The sequence below is a fragment of the Vicugna pacos genome, chromosome 1, assembly GCF_048564905.1.
Source record: "Vicugna pacos chromosome 1, VicPac4, whole genome shotgun sequence".
NCBI lineage: Eukaryota > Metazoa > Chordata > Mammalia > Artiodactyla > Camelidae > Vicugna > Vicugna pacos.
In genome coordinates this window covers 74,973,052-74,993,045 of record NC_132987.1, presented here as the reverse complement: position 1 = coordinate 74,993,045, position 19,994 = coordinate 74,973,052, and the positions used below count along the sequence as shown (strand labels likewise).

At 31.3% G+C, this 19,994-nt stretch overlaps 1 protein-coding gene across 6 annotated transcripts in view; it reads left to right on the top strand.

The window, feature by feature from the left end:
• The window catches only part of NECTIN3 (nectin cell adhesion molecule 3), a 128,781-nt gene that overhangs the window by 55,432 nt on the left and 53,355 nt on the right, over window positions 1-19,994 (top strand). For 3 of the 6 annotated variants that reach the window (XM_072965493.1, XM_072965500.1, XM_006217326.4), the window contains exons 6-7: window positions 16,534-16,672; window positions 18,806-18,890. In XM_072965493.1, the coding sequence (XP_072821594.1) occupies window positions 16,534-16,672; window positions 18,806-18,890 (224 nt within the window). Of the gene's footprint in view, window positions 1-3,017; window positions 3,095-5,068; window positions 6,892-16,533; window positions 16,673-18,805; window positions 18,891-19,994 lie in introns of those variants that run through there. The other 3 variants (XM_072965479.1, XM_031672176.2, XM_072965506.1) reach the window with 2 other exon arrangements.

Sequence of the window (19,994 nt, the reverse complement as noted above, 5' to 3'; positions counted from 1 at the left end):
ACTGAGTATAATGAATATTTAAAATACAGTTAAAGCTAAAAATATATTTTTCCTGGGTATGGCTGTAAATAATAAATTATCAATGGAATTCTTGTTTATAAAAATTATATAAATATTTCAAGCATCTCCTTCCTGAGTGTAGGAATGTAGCACTCTTCATATCTAACAAATGGAAAATGGAAGGGAAAAGGAAGAGAACCTTGAGAAATGTAGGTTTGTATGGTAGTTAGATAATAGTTAAGATTTGTATCTCTGTACAATCTAAAACTAAATAAATTAGCAATTTTAGAGAAATTTTAAGCTTGCTTTTGTGTTACGTTCTCAGTCCTGTGGTGACTAAATCTAAGAACAGTTCCCCATATTATTTTCTCATGGCATTTACTGCAGTTTGTAGTTGTATGCTTATTTATTCACTTTTATTTACCCTTATATACAAACAGTTTGTGTTTGCTTTATCAGTGTATTCTCAGCACTTAGTGGCTGGCACATGATAGGGATACAAATTTTTTTTGCATGAATCTCATAAGAAGCTTAGAGCTATGTACATCTCTAGCCCTCTCTGCCAATAGTAGTGCTTTGGTAGAGATCTAAATGAGATTAAATATTCATGTGTTAGTCTTTGTTTCTTCCCTAAGAGGCTTTTTTATATTAAAAGAAGGGGAGAAAAAAAAGGAATCTTGAAGCCGTAGGAAATACATATTTAAAATGTAGTTACCTAAGGACTGCTTACTTTCTGTTTTGCAAAATTTGGTGTGGGATATTATTTGTAAATCTTAGGCTCAATGTGTTACAAGTATGTAATCATTTAAATATCGTTTCAATTTTGGCATTCTTATCTTTCGGCGATATGCTAAATTTGTATCTTTGGTATTCTGGGGCCACTTCCCAGTACCCCTGTCTTGTGTGTCCATCTATCTATTAATGATCATTAACCCTGTGAAGAAGTATAATATGCATTTAAAACTTAACATTCAAAACTGAGTTCTTCATCTTTCTTCTGCTCTTTGCCACCAAATCTCTTCCTCCAACAGTCTTTGTCCTTTTAGTTATTTGTAGCTCCATCCATTTGCTCAGGATATGAAGTCTTTGATATTTATTCTTGATTTTGATTTTCCTCTTATATCCCATCCATCAACAAGTTGATGTGAGCTCTCTCATTATGTTGTATACAGAACCTTACCAGTGGTATGTATTGCCATGTGACATACTACATGTTTTATTTTATTTATATGCTTGCCTGTTTTTACCTCCATTAGAACATATGTCCTTAGAAGGCAGGATTTTTGTATTCTTTAATCACTACTAGATTCCTACCAGCTACAGCAATGTTTAACACACAATAAGTGTTCAGTAAACTTTTGTTACATGAATGAATACGTTTGTTTGAGAAGAAAACAATCAGGAAAGAATTAAAAATCCAGAATCTGCTTGTATGTAACTATTATTTTTTTTTTGACAAGGGAACTAATGTAACACTGACGATAAACTTTACATACTTTTTGATCAACATCTACTAATTCTTACAAGAGGGGAAGTCAAATTTTAAGTAAATCTGAAAAATCACAGTTAATAACCACTAGGTACTTCTAGGAAAGATGGCATTATATGAGATGGTTTTCTTTAAGTAATCATCAAGAATTAGACTTTATTTTTCCATCCAGAGTCTTTTATACAGTACACTGTTCTGAGTTCAGCTAACTCCTCTAAGAGCTTAGAGTATATCAAGTACCCTAGATACAATATTGATTGCCTCCCCAGAATAACTAGTAAAGCCTGCTAGTAGGCTTTTATCGCAATGAAAGGCCATAATTCACACAGTAAGTGATCAAAAAGTTAATCTTTTTATTGTAAGTTATAGATATCCTTTCTTCCTCTAGGAAGACATTTTTATCTCAGTAATAAAATTTCATAAATGAGTTTTTAAAATATATGTAAAAGAAATGTAACTTATGACTGGGGACTAAAAAGGTCTACCCAAAATAGAATAGAGGTGGTAGCTCTGTGGGACATTGTTCATAATTTGTTCCACATTTCCCACATTGGCATAAGTTTCTGGATAAAAGATACAATATTCAAGGTTCAAGATTGCGATATTCAACTTCATTTATTACTCATGGTGGTACAGTGGTGGTTCTTTGTCCAGTACTAACCAACTGGTGGGAATTGTGTTTTTCTAGTTTTTGGTGTGTGTTTTTTCCCTGATACTTCTTACTTCTCCGAGAATAGAGAATTAAATTTTCACGTATCACTTAAGTTCTCCCATGCCTAAAGATCAATGTATATTCCTATGCTAACCTTGAATTTCAAATCATACTGATTTTAGTATCTAGACATAATATCAGACCCACTTAAATTAGCAGTCTTTAAACTTTAAAATTCATAGATTTTGTTTATTTAAACAATGTATATAGTATAAAAGAAAAAGGAACAAATGCATTTGATTTTTTAGCATAGTAATTATTAGGCTAAAATGTGCATTATAGCTACAGAGGTCTTATTGGGCTATTTATTTTCCTATTTGGCAGAGCTCATTAATTTGAAAAAGAAACTTAAGAAATTCTTCATATGGGTGTGGAGAACTCAGAGTCTACTAGTTTATTATATTTATCATATACTTATTTATCACACATTCGATAAAGTATAAAAAAATAATGACTGAATAAGGAATGCTATTGGGAAGGATTTTTAAATCATGATAAATAAGTAGCTATTAGTGATTAGAAAGATGTCCTCCTATCTCCTTATCCAGATTTTGACTTTCGTTGTAATTATCTTGGAGCAAGAATTAGAAAGCATGAATAAGTGTCATATATACATTGTCATATGTCCATTGCTTAAAATACAAAATATAGAGCTTAACAATAGTCCCTCTTTCACAAAATCATATTCACAGTGAGGCTAAGCTATTTTTAACACTGGTTGAGGAAGGGACAGTAGGTTAAAAAGTTTCTAGGACCACTGGCAAATAAGACTTTCAAACAGATTTTTTTGGTTACTCTTTTTTTTTTTTTTTGTAGTTAAGTTTTCTGAAAGCTGTATTTGTTATATCTCAGTTAGATAGTAGACATCCATCTGTGTTCCAGTAAAGAACATTGTAAGTAGAAATAAATGTCAGTGATTTTTTTTTAAGGATACTTGGTAAAAATGTTCAGTTATGTATCTTATATGAGCTCTCAGGTGTATATGTACTGTCCTGAGAAGAATACCATTTCATTAAGAGCTATCAAAAACTAAAAATTTTATGTGCACAGAAATGTATGAATTTTACATTATTACTCAAGTGATTTGTGCAGGTTATTTGTGCTTTTGTTTAAAACTTGCTGATGCTTGTTTATTGTAATACTTTTTTATTTGAGAATCATTGTAATGATGACATTTAATACCCAAAACTTGACTTTTCCATTAGTCTTTTTCCTTCAGAAAATATGAGTTGTCTTACAAATGATTAATTTTTAGTCTATTTCTTTAATATCCTGGTTCTGTGAGATTGGATTATATGAGTCTTTACTACTTTTATAGTAGAAATGATCCTACAATTCAACATTTTTTTAAAGATTGAATATGTCAGCTAGTGAATATGTTCTCACAAATTAACTCTTCTTTGATTCACTTACTTACATATAATATGATAACTAATATTCACTTCAAGGTACTTGACTGGATTGCCTGTTAATATTGATTTAAACTCATAGGAAATTAGTTATACTGTACTTGTTACATTTTATACTGTACTTGCTAAATTTTTACCACATTCTGTACATATGGCATTCCGTGATGAAACCTGTTTCAGTAAGTATTTTTCTTTAGCTTGTAATTTTAGAATAACTTACCCATGTAGATTTAGTATTTTTCTAACAATCATTTTTTGAAAGCTCTGTCAGTACCACTCATTTAAAAATTAATTCTAGGAGATTACCATTTGGGTCATTTATTTTTATCAATGAAGAACTTCAAAAAATTTTAATTCATCCTTTCTTCAAACTCTAGAATTTTGTGTAACATGACCTACAGATACCACTTTATTGATAATTAACCAATCTTTAATTTTTACTATTTATGTTTAGTTGCTTTTTAATATTAATGGCTATTTACTCTGTAATCTAATGGCAATACACAGGATCATTTGCATCTAATTTTAAGTATCATTAGAATGTTCTCTCTAAAATATTAGCTGCCGTTTTTTTTTTTGAGACTCCATCCTAAAGCAATGTGACATTAAATTTTGCAGATGTGGTTGAAATTCCTCACTTTCCTAAATGTTCAGATATCTTACCTATGGGGTATAGAAATGATGATGACATTTTTTATAGCACTTTATAGTTTATAACATGTTTTTACTTTGTCTTTGTCTATTAGTCTCATTTGATAATAGCCCATCTGGCTAACACAGTTTAAACACATGCTTTTTATGTTTTAAATCATTAAATAATGGTATAAACTACATATATCCTTTCTAAAAATTGAAGAGTTTTCTTTATTTAAGGAAAATATTTTTGAGAGAATTATTAAACCGACAGCTTATACTATGGCCACTTAACAAGAATCTATAGTTTTTCATTCTTTGAAGATAAGTTCATATCTTATAAAAAATAAACTCTATTAGGTAAAGATGGATATTAACAAAACATACTTTAATTTTTTCATTCTTCTGTTTTCTTGTACTACTGGCTAAGAAAATGTACATTTGAATGATTTGATTTAAATTTTTGGTAATGATAATTCTTAAGCCAGCTGTATATGGGACACTTAAGTAATAATCTTCATTTAAAAAAGTATTCCATGGAGTGCAACATCATGCTTAAACTTGTAATAGAATGATTTAGGATTTACACCATACATAATTTTTCATTCCCTTTACATAATTTGTAACTGACTAAGTGTCAGTTTTGTTATTTTTTAAAAATATATAAGCATCACTACCTTCTAATCTTAAATTAAGAATGAAAAACTATTGTTACTATGAATATATATTCATTAACTGTGCTGTCTTTTCAACTTGCTGCTGAATCAGCCTGCATTGACATTCTTTGCCTTTCTGTGTCTTGTCTATCTTTACTGTTTCCATCAGATCCTCCTACTACTACCACCCTTCAGCCTACAGTTCAGTGGCATCCCTCAACTGCTGACTTCGAGGATCTAGCAACAGAACCAAAAAAATTGCCCTTCCCATTGTCAACTTTGGCAACAATTAAGGATGACACAATTGGCACGATCATTGCTAGTGTAGTGGGTGGGGCTCTCTTCATAGTACTTGTAAGTGTTTTGGCTGGAATATTCTGCTATAGGAGAAGGCGGACGTTTCGTGGCGACTACTTTGCCAAGAACTACATTCCACCATCAGATATGCAAAAAGAATCACAAATAGATGTTCTTCAACAAGATGAGCTTGATTCTTACCCAGACAGTGTAAAAAAAGAAAACAAAAATCCAGTGAACAATCTAATACGGAAAGACTATTTAGAAGAGCCTGAAAAAACGCAGTGGAACAATGTAGAAAATCTCAATAGATTTGAAAGACCAATGGATTATTATGAAGATCTAAAAATGGGAATGAAGTTCGTCAGCGATGAACATTATGACGAAAATGAAGATGACCTAGTTTCACATGTAGATGGTTCTGTAATTTCCAGGAGGGAGTGGTATGTTTAGCAACCACTAAATGTGACTTAACTATGTACAATGTTTCATTCATACTAGCTGATCATTTTCAGATTGTTCATACTTTTTCTTGAGGAAGAATAAGCTTTTTCAACTTGATTTTCAAGCTTACTTTTTATATTCTAATTTGACAAATGGAAATGTAAAATCTGGGTTCAATGTATCTGAGCTGCTTTACAATTTTTTTTTCAATGCTGTACTACTGTCTCAAGATTTAAATTTTAATGCAGAGTACTTTATTGGTCTGAGGCACACAGGTAAGAAGAAATGTCAACATTAAATGTATGACTTTTTTTGGTACAAAAATTAAAAAAAAAAAGAAAAAAAAGGAAACTACCTTGGCATTGTGTATTAAATGTCTACCTAAGACTATAATCTCAAGTATAATGTTTGTTAAACATAATACCTCTCAAAATCTATCACCACTAAATGATATAACATCAGAATTGACTACAAAACTAATTCAAGAAATGTTTATATTTTTAGTATACAAAAATATCCAGCCTAATGAAACACCTTTCTTTTCAAACATTATTTTCTAAGTTTCTATACAAATGGAATCTTTACCTCTGCATTTTAATGAGCCTTGCCATAATTACTGTAGAGTGGCTTTTCAAAGGTATTTTGTTGCACTAAAACCTGTGGTAGTAAACTCAGTGAACATGATGTGTGGAAGAGCAAGCATAATTAGCTGATCAATATTTTTGTCTGAAATACATTCAAGAATAATAAAAACATGCCTTTTAAACATGATAATACAGTTTTTTTCATCTCTGGAGGACAATGCTTATATTGCCATGTGAAAATGAGTTTTGGTACATTAAGTGGTAGTTTTGTTTTGATGCTTTATGTCCTAAATATAAGAATAATAATGGAAAAATGGTACATAGTTAAATATAGTACAGAGAGAGCATTTCAGTATATAGAAAAACATGGGGAAACAAGCATTGGAGTACCAGTTTTAGAAATGAAACAAATGTTTCAGCCAAGAATCTATATAAAGAATTTTGTAGATCATCTTGTTTTAGTCATTTATTATTGATGTTTAAGCGGGTAAATATATAGGAAAAATAGAGTAAACTTGGAAATTTGAGACTGAACAAGAAAAATCTGAATTATAGAACTAATCACTAACATTTGCTGATGGATATTGGCAAACCATCCCCTTTTTCCTCCTAAATGTATGTATGTGTTTCAAGATTTTTGTTTTTCCAATTAAAACTGGAAATATGAGGTTTTTTGTTTTGTTTTTTATACATAATTAAGTATATGCTTTCCAAAAATCGTGTATCTTTTGAAAAAGGAATGTTACCTGAATCTTCAAATGTAGATCTTTTTGTGAGGTAAATTGGTTCTACATTGGAGTCCTATACAATTGTAATGACAGCTATTTTGAAGCCCAAAGAAAATGTTTTTTTCTGTTGATGATTCATTTGAATAAAGGACTGTGTAGAATTGCCTTAGGTGTTTTGCCAGGGAATTCAAGTAGACATCAGTAGGAGAATCATAAATTAAATAAATTATTTTGTTATTAAAAAGGCAGAGTAGGTACTTTTATTTTTCACCCTTCCAACCACCTTCTTCCCGATCCTTGTCAAATCCAAATAATGTTTTTATAAAGCAAAGTTCTAACATGTTCATAGAATGTTGCAAGTAGTAAAGGCTTTATTCTACGTGGTTATAACCTAATTTGCTTTATTTTAACCATTTTTTTGGAAGTTAGAAACCTGTTTTATTTCTCTTCCCACTTAGTATAACACTAAAATACCAGTTAAGGATATGGTTAAGCTCACTGATACCTTGTTAGAAATATTTGATTTAAATATAACTAACCACTGATAGACAAATATTAAGACTCTTTGGTCCAAATCGTTGGAAGGAAAACTTTCTTTATCCATACCCTGTGACTTTATTTTTTTATTTTAAATATCAGCAATGATACGGCCATAAGAAAGATGAGTCTAAAAGCTTTTGCTATGGAAGATGTAAATTTGTGGATTTTTTAATCAAAATTTCATATTTGGAACAGTGGTTTGAAATGCTGTATGAATCTGAGACGAGCAATTCATTTAGAATACTGTATAAATCTCAATTTGAGTCTAAGATCAGCAATGTATTTCAGAAACTATTTTTGAAATATAAATACCTACTTAGTGATTATTGTCTTCCTTTTGTACTATGGCCGTTGTGTGGTTAGGGTTCTTTTGTTTGTTTAGTTTTTGTTGGTTTTTGGTTTTGGTTTTGGTTTTGGCAGTAGAGGGTGACATGAAAAACTGCAAGGGAGTATTTGATATATTCTGTATCCTTAATCTAGACCATTTGGCAAGCTAAAAGACTTCAGAATTTTAAGAATCTGATACTAGTGCTTAAGACTTCTTGAAGCATTGCACTGTTGTTTATTGGAACTTTATGTGTTTACTGTTCATAGAGACTTGTTTGTAAACATAAATGGTCATATTAATAAACATTTTTGTTAAATTTTTGAATATCAGTGATGTGCACAGCTAATTGATGGGTATAGATGAAATCCTACTCTCTTCTTTGAAAAGATGGAAGAATAGTTTTAGTTTATTTTGGCCATATTTTAATTTATTTCCTTTATGTGCTTTGAATTGATTTTTCATTTTTGTATTCACTTTAGAGTCTCTTTCACACTGGTTAAAATATTTCAATAATATGATAGAGATGAATGCAACTCTTTATTTTTCCCCTTTTAACATTTTTATTAAAATACATTGAAACTTTGATAGGCTAGGGTTTATCTTTAAAAGTGGTATTCGAGAAGTACTTTCTAGTTGACAGATTTTGTATTTTACCATGTGCCTGAAAGGTTTCTATTTGATAAGTTTAACATTAAAGAAACCATGAAGGTTTTTCAGTAGTAGGTATTGCTTCTGATAGCCATATATAGGAACGTTTTATATTGATAACCCAGGCTGAATGTTAGTATAAGGGGCTAAAGGAAGTATAATGTGTAGTGCAAAAACTGAGAGAAATGTAACAAAAACATCTGATTTGAGTTTGATTTTGCTTTTGGTAAACACTGCTAAAACAAAGTATATGAATAAGAAGTTGTCAATGTGTGGAAGTAATCAATGTAAGGTATAAGACAGGAAGAAATAGTACTCCTATTGAATTTTTAATTCTAACAGGAATGCTTTACAGATTGAATTGTTTTCCCTGTTTACTTGTTAATGTATCACCCATGCAGAGCTCCTTTCTCAAACTTTTGAAATATTGGGATTGGATTTAATTTCAATTTGTACCAGTGATTTTTTTTTTTTACCAAGTTGCTTAACAGGTGGTAGCCCCAATAGCCATGCGACAAATCTTTAAATAAAAGTTTTTTGTTTTGTTTTAATTCTTTAGAGGCATGTTTCTATAACAAGCCTGTGGCTCTGGATTACCATCTTTGTCCTCATATTTGCTGGAATGAAAGAGAGACTGTGTGTGTGTGTTACCTAGTTTCCTTTAATTAATGATGTTTTTGTGGAATTAGAAGCCTATTTTAATTCTCTTCCCAAATAAGAGTGTATCAGGCAAAAGTTACAGTTAAATAGTTAAGTAACATTCAAGGAAGCATCTAAGTTCACATATTAACCATTATAAAATTTGCTTTTAATTAACCATCTAATTCCTATCTCATATACATATCATGAGTAACATTCTCCACAGTCTGAATTATCTTTGTAGCCCTAGCAGTTAAAACAAATTTTAAATGTTTTGCTGTGACTTGGACATAAGTCAAATGTTTATGTATTAGCTTTCAGCTTGGAATTAACACATAAGGTCGTTTTTAAGTTTGACATTTAGTGTCTTTCACTTACTGCTTGTGAGCTGCCTTGACTAGGAATGACATTGCTTCTTACTGTTTGTAATCACCTTCTCCCTTTTCTGTACTATTGACACTGAAAATTATGACTTTTTCCTAAACTTTGAATTATTTTAGAGTGAACAGCAGGTTTTTTTTTTCAAATCACATAATTTGACTGGATTAAGTTTGGTTTCATTTCTGTTACACCAATAAAAATTCCTGTAAGAATCTTTGGAATGGTATACACAATATACCAACTTTTCAGTTTTCTTCTGTTATGTTCCAGTAAGCTGCACTTTTTTCAAGTACCTGTCTACTTTGAGTTGAATCCATCAGAAGCGAGCTTGAAACCAAACATTGCTTCCCAAAGCTTTTGCTGTGTCTACCCTTAGGGGTCATTTTTTTCCTTGAACCTTGATGACAATTTTTTATCATGTTCATTTCAACTTAGAAGGCTAAAACTTGAGTCACTTTCTGGGTATTTTGTTTCACTTGGTCTTAATTAATAGCTGCTGTTTATTCTGGCTGAGCGCTATTGCTGAGGCCTAGTGAAAGTGAGTTTATTAGAAAAGTATAAATAATCCTCAAATTTTGAGAATTCAGGGCTTCATTTCCTTTCACACATAATACTTCTGTATAGACATGATACCTAATTTCACAGTCTCAGTTATGAGAAATACCTCAGGAAAAACCTAGTCTTGAAAAGATAGTTTGATCTAAAAACTAGAGGTAATGAGATCTAGAGGCCTTGGCCTTCCTTTTTTAAAAAACATGAAAAGTTATGCAAAAGTAAGATAGGATAATGAAATTAATATTCACATACCTGTTTCAGTTATCAGTTCTTGGGTAGTCTTGTTTCATTTAAACTCTTACCACATAATCCCTCCTGCTTTTAGTTCATCTGTAAATGCATCAGTATATAGCTCTAAAAGATGAACATTTAGAAAAAGTAACCACAGGTTCATTACTACACCAAAAATGAGTAATTCCTTAATATCAAGTATCATTCAAATTTCTAATTTTTTTTTCCAATTTTAGCTGTTACCAAATACCTATACATTGGTTGATTGAAATTTCTTTTAATCTGTGTGTTCTCTGTATGCCCTTCCCCATCCTCATTTTTTCCCATGCAGTTTATCTGGTGAAGAAAGCTTCATTTGTCCTGCAGTTTTCCAGTTTGTATTGTGCCAATTATACCTCTGTATTTTCTGTAAGTTGACAGTGAGATCTAGAAACTTGATAAGATTAAGGTTTAATGTGTGGTGGGAGGGACAAGGTTACTTCTTCAGTGGTGGTATGTTCCTTCATCAGAAGACATATAGTAAATGATTTCTTTCAGTATTAGCAGCCATTTGATGCTCAAAGCATAGACCCTCTAATAGGGAACCTACTTAATGTCTAGATCTATTAACTGTTCTTTTATTATATCATGTGCTTTGATGTCTGAATAATTATGTCCATGTTGCTCCCTTTACCTGAAATCCCTCCCTTTGCCACACTGGGAAATTAGTCCATATTCAATCAAAGTCCAGCTCAAACTATAGCTTTATGAAACTTTTCTTTTTCCTTTAGAATTAATAACTGCTGCCCATAATCTTGTATCAATTTATATCTAATATAACCACATTTCATTCTAGTTCTTTGTCTAGATCAGTGGTCTTCAACACTCTTGAGTACCTGTCAGTTAGTTTGTATTCCTAATATGTGTAAGTTTATAAATTTTATATGTACTCCTATAGAGGTTTGCTATATATACTATAAGATATTCCAACATGAAAAACTAGAAATGTTTAAATCATGAAATAACATTAAATGTTTTTCACCAACAGTAATATTTAGGTAAACAATGTGATTATGCTTCATTTAAAAACATTAACATTTAAAAACTAAAACATTTTTCAGGAAACCACATGATTTAATGTGCTTCATTTGGTTTTTTAATTTTGTTTTTTTTTGTTTGATTCAGTGATTCAAAGGTTTAAGTCCATATTCAGTATATTCTGATACTAATTTTTAGGTATGAAAGCTAATTCTACCTTAGAAAACATGTAAATTTAAATGGAAGAAGTACATTGTTGAGGATCTTGATAGTTTTCATCCCAACTCCTGTTTTTAGAGCTAGTCTTCCATGTTCAAGATGTTTGGTTTTTCAATGTCTTGCTAATCAGAATAGCTTCTTCCCTCACATTAGGTTATTTCAGCACAGGATACATTTAATGTAAGGTTTATTGTTAACAAAAGCAAATATAAATCTGTATTTTATTTGGTTTCTGAATGTATTTGATTTGGGGGGCGTGATTTGTCATATCTGATTAGATTGCCATGGTTTTACTTCATAATGTAACTGGTAAAATTTTGGTATTAGAAGTAAGTTACTTGCATTGCCTTTGTTTGGATTTTGTTGTTGTGCTTACATTATTGATACTATCTTCATTCTTTCAGTTGTTTGCAGGAATGACATTTACTAGGAATAAATGCTTGCTGGTATATAACGTGTTTGCACTGATACCCTCACTTGGTCTATGTGTCAGATGTTCACCTGTCACACAGCACCCATGTCATGCCTCCTGTATATTTTTGACTTCTAGTTAAATCTAGGTAAGGTTTTCGTTCATTCAGCTGAGCTTGCATAAGTCACAATGTGTCACAAGATGCTGACTATGCTGAGAGGGACAGCCAAGTGAAGATGGAACTGTCTCCTCACTCTCACTCTGGAACTGTCCCGCTCCACACTCCTCGTAGGATATTGTGGTGCCCTGTGTGGCAGAAAGTACCTGACACATGGACCAGGTAGGGTTCCTACTGCCAGTCCATGTCCTATCATACAACATTAATTTTTATTAAATGCTCACTCCTCTGTTTTTAGGTTACTGATAATTTCTTTTTATACTTCATTGGAAAATAAATATTTTATAGATTCTCTGACCTTACTTTAGGGATTTTTCTCTCTATTGTGAGGACAGGGACTGCATACAATTTATTCTTGCATTCCTAGCACTGAGCACAAGCCCTAGCACACGTTAGGTTACTATTGGTAATTTGCTGGATGGGAGGCTGAGGAAACTGACCTGACCCAAGTAGAGGACTTTTATTAAAAAGTAGTAAGATAAATATTTGGATGAATATAAAGGCTTAGATGTTATGTTGAAAAGATAAGTATTAAAGGTTATTGGAAAATAAATGTGGGATATATTTGCGGGGAAAAATTGGTAATACAGTGATATGTATTATGGGAATACATGTATTTACTCCCAAGTAAAAGGTGAGAAGATAAGTTTGTAGGGTATCACATTAATCTGTGAATCATGTGATGGTATTACAGAAGTTTCAGTGAAGGAAATGAAGAAAAACAGAGGGATGAAGCTTAATGTTTCAATTAATTTTTAGGACTTGGTATTTGTAAGTATGAAAAGGGACTGACTGTAGATTTCTATACTCACCCATTCTAATTATTTTATTGCACTATTCAGTTATTTTATTTTGGAGGGAGGTAACTAAGTGTACCTATTTTTGGAAGAGGTATTGGGGATTGAACCCAGGACCTTATGCATGCTAAGCTTGTACTCTACCACTTGATCTATAACCCTCTCCCTGCATTTTAAACGATTTTAGCAAATTACTGTAAACATGTATTTTACTGTGTAGAAAAGTTAACTTTTAAAAACATTATAATGCCTCAGTTTTAGATGTGAATTAGGTGAGAACATGTTGAATAGCTTTTACATACGTTTTATTCATTTGTATCAGAGTAATAACAAAAACTTTATTTCAATTCAATTTCTATAATATTTACATTTTTTAAGAAGTAATGAAAATTATTTCGTATATCTGTACTAAATTTTTTGACATCATTTGTAACTGATTTTTGATCATTCTCCTCAGGACACAGGCATGGTATCTTTAATGATAGATAGTGTACTTTTGTTGTGTTGAGGGATGCTATTTTTCTGTTTCAGGAGGTGAATTTCCAATGTATATTGGTTAATAAGCTGCTCTGATAACGAAGCTGTTTTTTAGGAGACGTTCACCAGTCCTTGATGCTAAATATTTTAATGCTTTTGTCTTTTTGTTTTCTGCTGCTTGTAAGCATATAATTAGATTTAGTAGAACACCTCCTTAGGTGATACAATGTTGCTTCCTGTCACTCACTCTGTAAACTTGCTTAACGTTTAAAAATGCCAAATTTTTATACATCTGCTTACTTAATTTTTTTCTCCTTGTAATAGTTTTGTTGGAATATAGAGTGTGTAGATTATATGGGCAGAGATGTGGGGAAGCCATGTTGGGGCTAAATTCTCAATTTTCATCAAAATTCTTTGACTTGAATGTAAGAAATTTCAGCTCTTTGCATTTTATACTAGAGTTCATCAACAATTAATACCTTTAAAATCTTAATACTCTTATTTTTTTTTCTATCTTCTCAATTAGAAGATCAGAAAAGAAAATATGAAATGTATGTCATATGTATTTAACATAGTTTAACTTATGTAGAGTAGGATATCCAGTTAGTAAATGGGCTTATACTTTTTTCTGCCTCCTCATTTCAGCACTTACTAGCCTGTTCTGATACCAAGAAGTGTGTAAAAAGAGGATAGATAATGATAAAAATGAACCAGGTGAAGTAAATATGCTCAAATTAAGACAGAAGGAAAAATTATGGTTATATATACAGTGAACTCTCAGCTATAGAATTCTAGAGCTAGAAATTACAAAACTAACAGGACAGAATTGGATAAGTAGACCATAATTTAAATGTTTAAAAAAATATTATCTATTTACAGTTGAGAATTACCTCAGGATATTAAAAAAGTATATATTCAGAGATGGGAATTGCTTAGGATATTAAAAGTCTGATGTTGTTTTATTACTTACAAAGCATACCAATTGAATATTATTGCTAAGTTTAAATGAAAGACTTTCTTGGAGGAGCTATGAGGTTTAATGAATTTATAATGATCTGTACATTGAAGAATATTAATTATGGCTAATTATATTCAAAGAGTAACCTGAGTTTTTGAAAAAATTTCAGTAGTATTACTATAAATATAATACTTACTTTGTCATTATCATCAAAATAACACTCAAATTTAAATTCTCCATGTTTGGGCAAAAATGATAGGGACACTTTATTCCTTAGCAAAAGAAAAAATTCCATTAAGTATGGAATAGGTAACACACTTGACACATTGGGATTTTTTCTTTTTGCCACTGACAAGGTGTATGACAAGGTGTAGAAGACAAGATTAGCCCTAAGTCATCCCAAATCTCTTTTCCACATTTATAAGAGTAGAGTAATATTTGACTGGCTTGGATTTTAGATCTTTTTCTCACGTAGCACATATTCAAATGGAATTAGTTGTGGTTAGAGAAATGAGTAGGAAGACAAGCCAGACAAGTATTAGCAAATGAGGGATAACATCCTGAATGATAAAGCGGGTTATGTTATTTTAAATAACTATATTTTTAGATTCTATTAAGTGTTTGAAAGATAATTGAAATGCACTCATTGGTGTAAGATTTTTAGTCTAGAATGAGACTAATAAAATGGCCCATTAATAAACAAACCCAAGATCATTAGTTTGCTAAAGAATTTTTCATTATTGGAAAGAAAATAAAACATTCTTTTTAGCAATTAAAATACTATGTGACTCACATTTTAATCAAAACAGTTTGAAAATACTTCTAAATATGTATTTTTAGGAAATACTATGATATTAATCAAAACATATTTCAAAACCAATATTGCTTTCATTCTATTTAAATAGGCCACCTCTGGATTCCAACAGTAATTGTAATTATTTAAGAGTATATGTGAATGCCAATTAATTGAAAACTAAGAGGTCTACATTTCCAGATGGGGACCCAAAAGGATCACTGTGATCATTGAGAAAAATCATTCTGTCCCAGTAGGGGCATACGGTTGGAGGCTTCAATCCTGCCGCAACCTAGCTTTATTTCACCCTGTATTCTTTCCTATTCACTGATTGAATGACCTTGGGCAGAACATTTAACCTTTGAACTGCAGTATCTTCATTTATAGAATGTTACCTTAAATGTCTTTCTTACTGGTTAGAAAGATAAAACGAAATCATGTATATTGAGGGTACTTTGTAACTGATGGATCACCCCACAAAATTTAGTTACTGGATTTAAGATGGCTGAAATTATCAAAATAATAACTTACACATAAGGATTAATAGTTTTGTCATATCCATAATACTTATATTTGAACATAATTTTTGTGAATTCCCTCACTTGGGAGTTCATAAAGTAGGGTAGCTTTTTTTAGAATTGTGTGAAATGCTAACTGCTAAATATGCTTTAAAAATCCTTTCTACAGAATTTGTGGTGCAGGCGGGGGAAGAGAAATTGGTATTCAAAAATGTTACAGTGTGTCTATAGCCAGGAAATAGGGAAGAATTTCTGTTTACATGAAACACTGTCTTAAGTGTACTTTGTATTAAATGTGTGCGAGTTAAGGGAAATTATCTGCAACAAAGACTGTTTTAATAATGTCTGCTTTAAAAACTAAAATTTTTCCATGTCACTTTTTGATTGCATTTATTAGATTTGGGATATTTTCTGTTTTTTAGTATTGTTATTTTGCCCTTTCTTGAAGTTTTTGGTTTATTTAATATAATCTCTTTTAATGGAATAAAAATGGTAAATGTCTATATTGTTGGCTAGCTCCATTAAAGAATACTGAAATTTTTTTTGTTTTGTCACCTTTTAGAGTAAGAACTTCGTTTTCATCCTTTATCTTCTTTTCTCCTCCAGATATTCTTTGACTATAAAACATAGATTCACTAATTGATATCTAACTGGGTATGCTCTTTTCAAAACTTTAAAAAAGCAAAGCTGGAGAACTAAGGCGACATTTTGCCAAGAATAAGGGTGTTAGTGTAGTGCTACTAAAAGTAATGAATCAAATTTGGGGTTCACTAAGCTTGTGGTTGGCTAACATATTTTAGTCAAGTCTGCACATTTTAGAAACTAAAGGATACAGATTCAAGAACTCTTCTTAAAATTGTTTAAAAAACCTAATTTTTGTTACTTTACAGATGTTCCATTTAAACAGACCTCTTCTATAGCCGTGGCTGGAGCTGTAATTGGAGCTGTCCTTGCGCTTTTCATCATTGCCATCTTTGTGACTGTGTTGCTTACTCCTCGGAAAAAGAGACCGTCCTACCTTGACAAAGTGTAGGTAACTGTTTTGCTTGGATTCAACTATGAATATTCAGTATTCATCAGTCTGTATCTTTATAGTTACTCGTATGAAAAGTGTCTGAGGGACAGCAGTTGATACTGTTAGGTCTTGTAAGATGACCATGGTTTTGTCAGAAAGTCTCAAACTACATTTTGGTAAATAAACAGTGTCAGTGGGCTACTAAAGACAAATATATTAGACACCTTTTTTTAACCTACCATATATGACACATCTTTCCAAATGGTAACATAATGACACTTTTGTTGTCCTACCTTCTGAATAAAATGCAAGTCTTCGATGAAGTAGTTGAAAGACAGGTATAAAGAATCTTAGAAGTTTACTTGCTTCTTCAGACTGTATGCCTGTCTTATGTACAGGTATAACTTAACTTTCAACTGCCGAGAATTATTAAATACATTGAGTTTTAAAGCTTTTATAAACAATTTTGGTTTCGGTGAATTATAAAATATGCCTCTTCAAGAGAAAGCAATGTTTTGGGCCTAATCATTGAGATGGAATTAGGAAATAGAAATTGCACTTTGCTGTATAATCCAAAGACCAATGTCTCAGTTCACTTAATTCCATCAGTGGTTTTTGTTGCTTCATCTATGAAATGTGAATAATACTTTTCCTGCTTACCTTACATGGTTGTGATAAGAATAGAATAAGATGATGTCATTTATGAACAGTTTCGTTCTATACAAATGGCATTATTTCTTGTGTAGTTATTAATGCTTTTTATGAGGCTATAAGGCTGGCCCTCAAATGCATTTCCTCTGTCTTCCTAAGTGCTTTGTGTATGTCTCTGCCTCTCTAATCTGGCCCAGTTATAGCACTAATTTTTTTGAATTAAAGAAACCTGGGTGTTAGCCTCAGCTCTAAGATCAAATTAGTGATCTGACTATGAATGTCACATCACCTCCATGAACCTTGGTTTTCTCACCTTAATGACCTTTGGGACCTTGGAGCTATAAATTTGCTGTGGTTTTTGCTACATTAAAGAAAATACTTTAAATAAAAGGACTGTAAAGTACTCTTTGATTCTAATATCTCTAAGACCAGATTTTTTTTTACTATTTCAAGAGTAAGTACTTTGTGGTTAACATCATCTTAGTTCCCAAATTATCTCAAGTTTTTCTATAATTTCAAAAACATTATTTACTAGTAGACTAGTAATTATGTCTGTGTAACCATTTTATTTATTATTTGAATTCTATTCATTTAAAATATTTCCTGTTCAAAAGTTATTAGACCACTGAGAAATTGTAATTACTTTGACCTCTATAGATTTCATTCTCTTTATCTTTTAATATAGGTAAAATTTTTATTTGATTTATTAATTTCAATTACTGAAAATTAGTTGTCTGATCTTCAAAAGTAAGAGAGTTTATAAAAATTATTTTCTAAATTGCAGAGAGCTATGAGGTATGTTTAATTCTATTTTTGTTGTAATTCAACAATGTTTAAAATATATGAAGATACTTTTTTTAGTATTTTTAGGTAATTTTGGCAAAAATAAATGCATTCCCTAAGGATGTAATGGTCTCTTTATTTCAGGTGCCAGGATTTATAATGGTTTGTAGATTGAAAATGTTAATTTACATGATAAATATTCTAAAAGTGATCATGGCTTTTGAAAATTTGTTACAGAATATTTCCAAAATATAGTATAAACTATTTTTCATCATTATTTTAACAGCAGTCTTTTAAATCACTTTTGTGACACTTTGGAGAAAAGTGCTTTCTATTACACACGTTTGACTATCTTTAAAATGTTGGTAAGCATAGTCACATGTAAAAATGTGCAATACTTATATGCAATACTTGGTCATATACTAGATTACTTTCTTAATAATAATTTTTTAAAAAATGATTCTATTTGAGTTGCTTCTTTAAATATGAATTAATTAGATTGGTCCTAAACATTGGAACCTTTAAAACTAGTTTACTTTTTTGTCCCATCTATTATAGGCTAGTGGAAATAGAAGAACTGAATTAAATAAGTACACTAATATAAATATTAGTATGAGGAAAGTGTCCTCAAAACTTAAGAGAACCTTGATTGTACCCCTCCCCCCCTTTTTTTTTTGCTAACTGCAGCAATTTTTTTTAACTTTTTAATGCAGGATCGACCTTCCACCCACACATAAACCACCTCCTGTGTATGAAGAGCGATCCCCTCCTTTGCCTCAGAAAGATCTTCTATATCAGGTAAGTGTTCCTGAGTATACTTAAAGTGAAGTAAAATTAAAACTACTAAGCAATGTATATGATTTATTTCAAAATATTATCTAGTTCATTATGTATTAAATATCACATAATAACACATAATCAATTCTCTGAAACATTTAGGGGATCAAATTTTGTCTATAAATTAGTAAGAAAAGAAGTTATGTCCAATGTAGTTAAGACAAATCAACACTGTCTTAGGGGTACACATTTTTTACTAAAAGCCCATGTCTAAAGACTTATGTTAATACAGTTTTATTGACATACAGATTCATTATGAACTATGCATTTTTATATAAATAGAAGATAGAAAAACTGAGTGGTAGGGTATGATGCATGATGGAGAGGTTTTTCTCCTTGGCATATGTATTTTATTTTTGTTTCTTTTCAGTATACTCAAGGTCTAAATTTTAGCCTTCCTTTATTTAGCAACAAAAGGTTTATATTCCAATTTAAAATTCTAGGTATGGCTATTAAGCCTACTTTACATTTATGATAATTTACAATTTCTTTTGGAATCAGTTTACAGTAATTTATGTGAAAGTATTGATTCAGTGCTTCTGTCCTGGATTCTATGTCTTGATTAATATGCTCTGCTTGGGAAAGTTTAAGCCATCAGAATGTTTGAATACTTTTTTTCTTAGCTTTAGTTGCTTTGTTTTTATTTTTTCCCTGTATCACCCATTCAGCTTACTGGGGCTCTAACCCTGTATTGGGGTTTTATTACCTGTGGGAATATTCTATAGAATTTTTCTCCTAAAACAAGGCTGTATCTTCAGCTTAAATAATAAGGCAAATCATTTGCTCACCAATTAATTTATTTAATTTGGTGGAAAAACTGCGGGAGAATATATCTGTTAAGATGCTCTCAGCTTCTGGTCCTTGGTTGACCACATAACCAGTCTACTGCTCAAGCGTGGGGCAGGGAGGAGCATTCCCTGGCATGTGCACTCACTGACAGTGGGCACCACCTTTGTCGTCTTAACACAAGTTTCGCGTCTTAGGGGTGAAGATGTGTCATCTTTTCCGAACTCTTATTTTCACATAAAGAGTATAGCTTCATATCTCTTGGCAAATAAATTAACT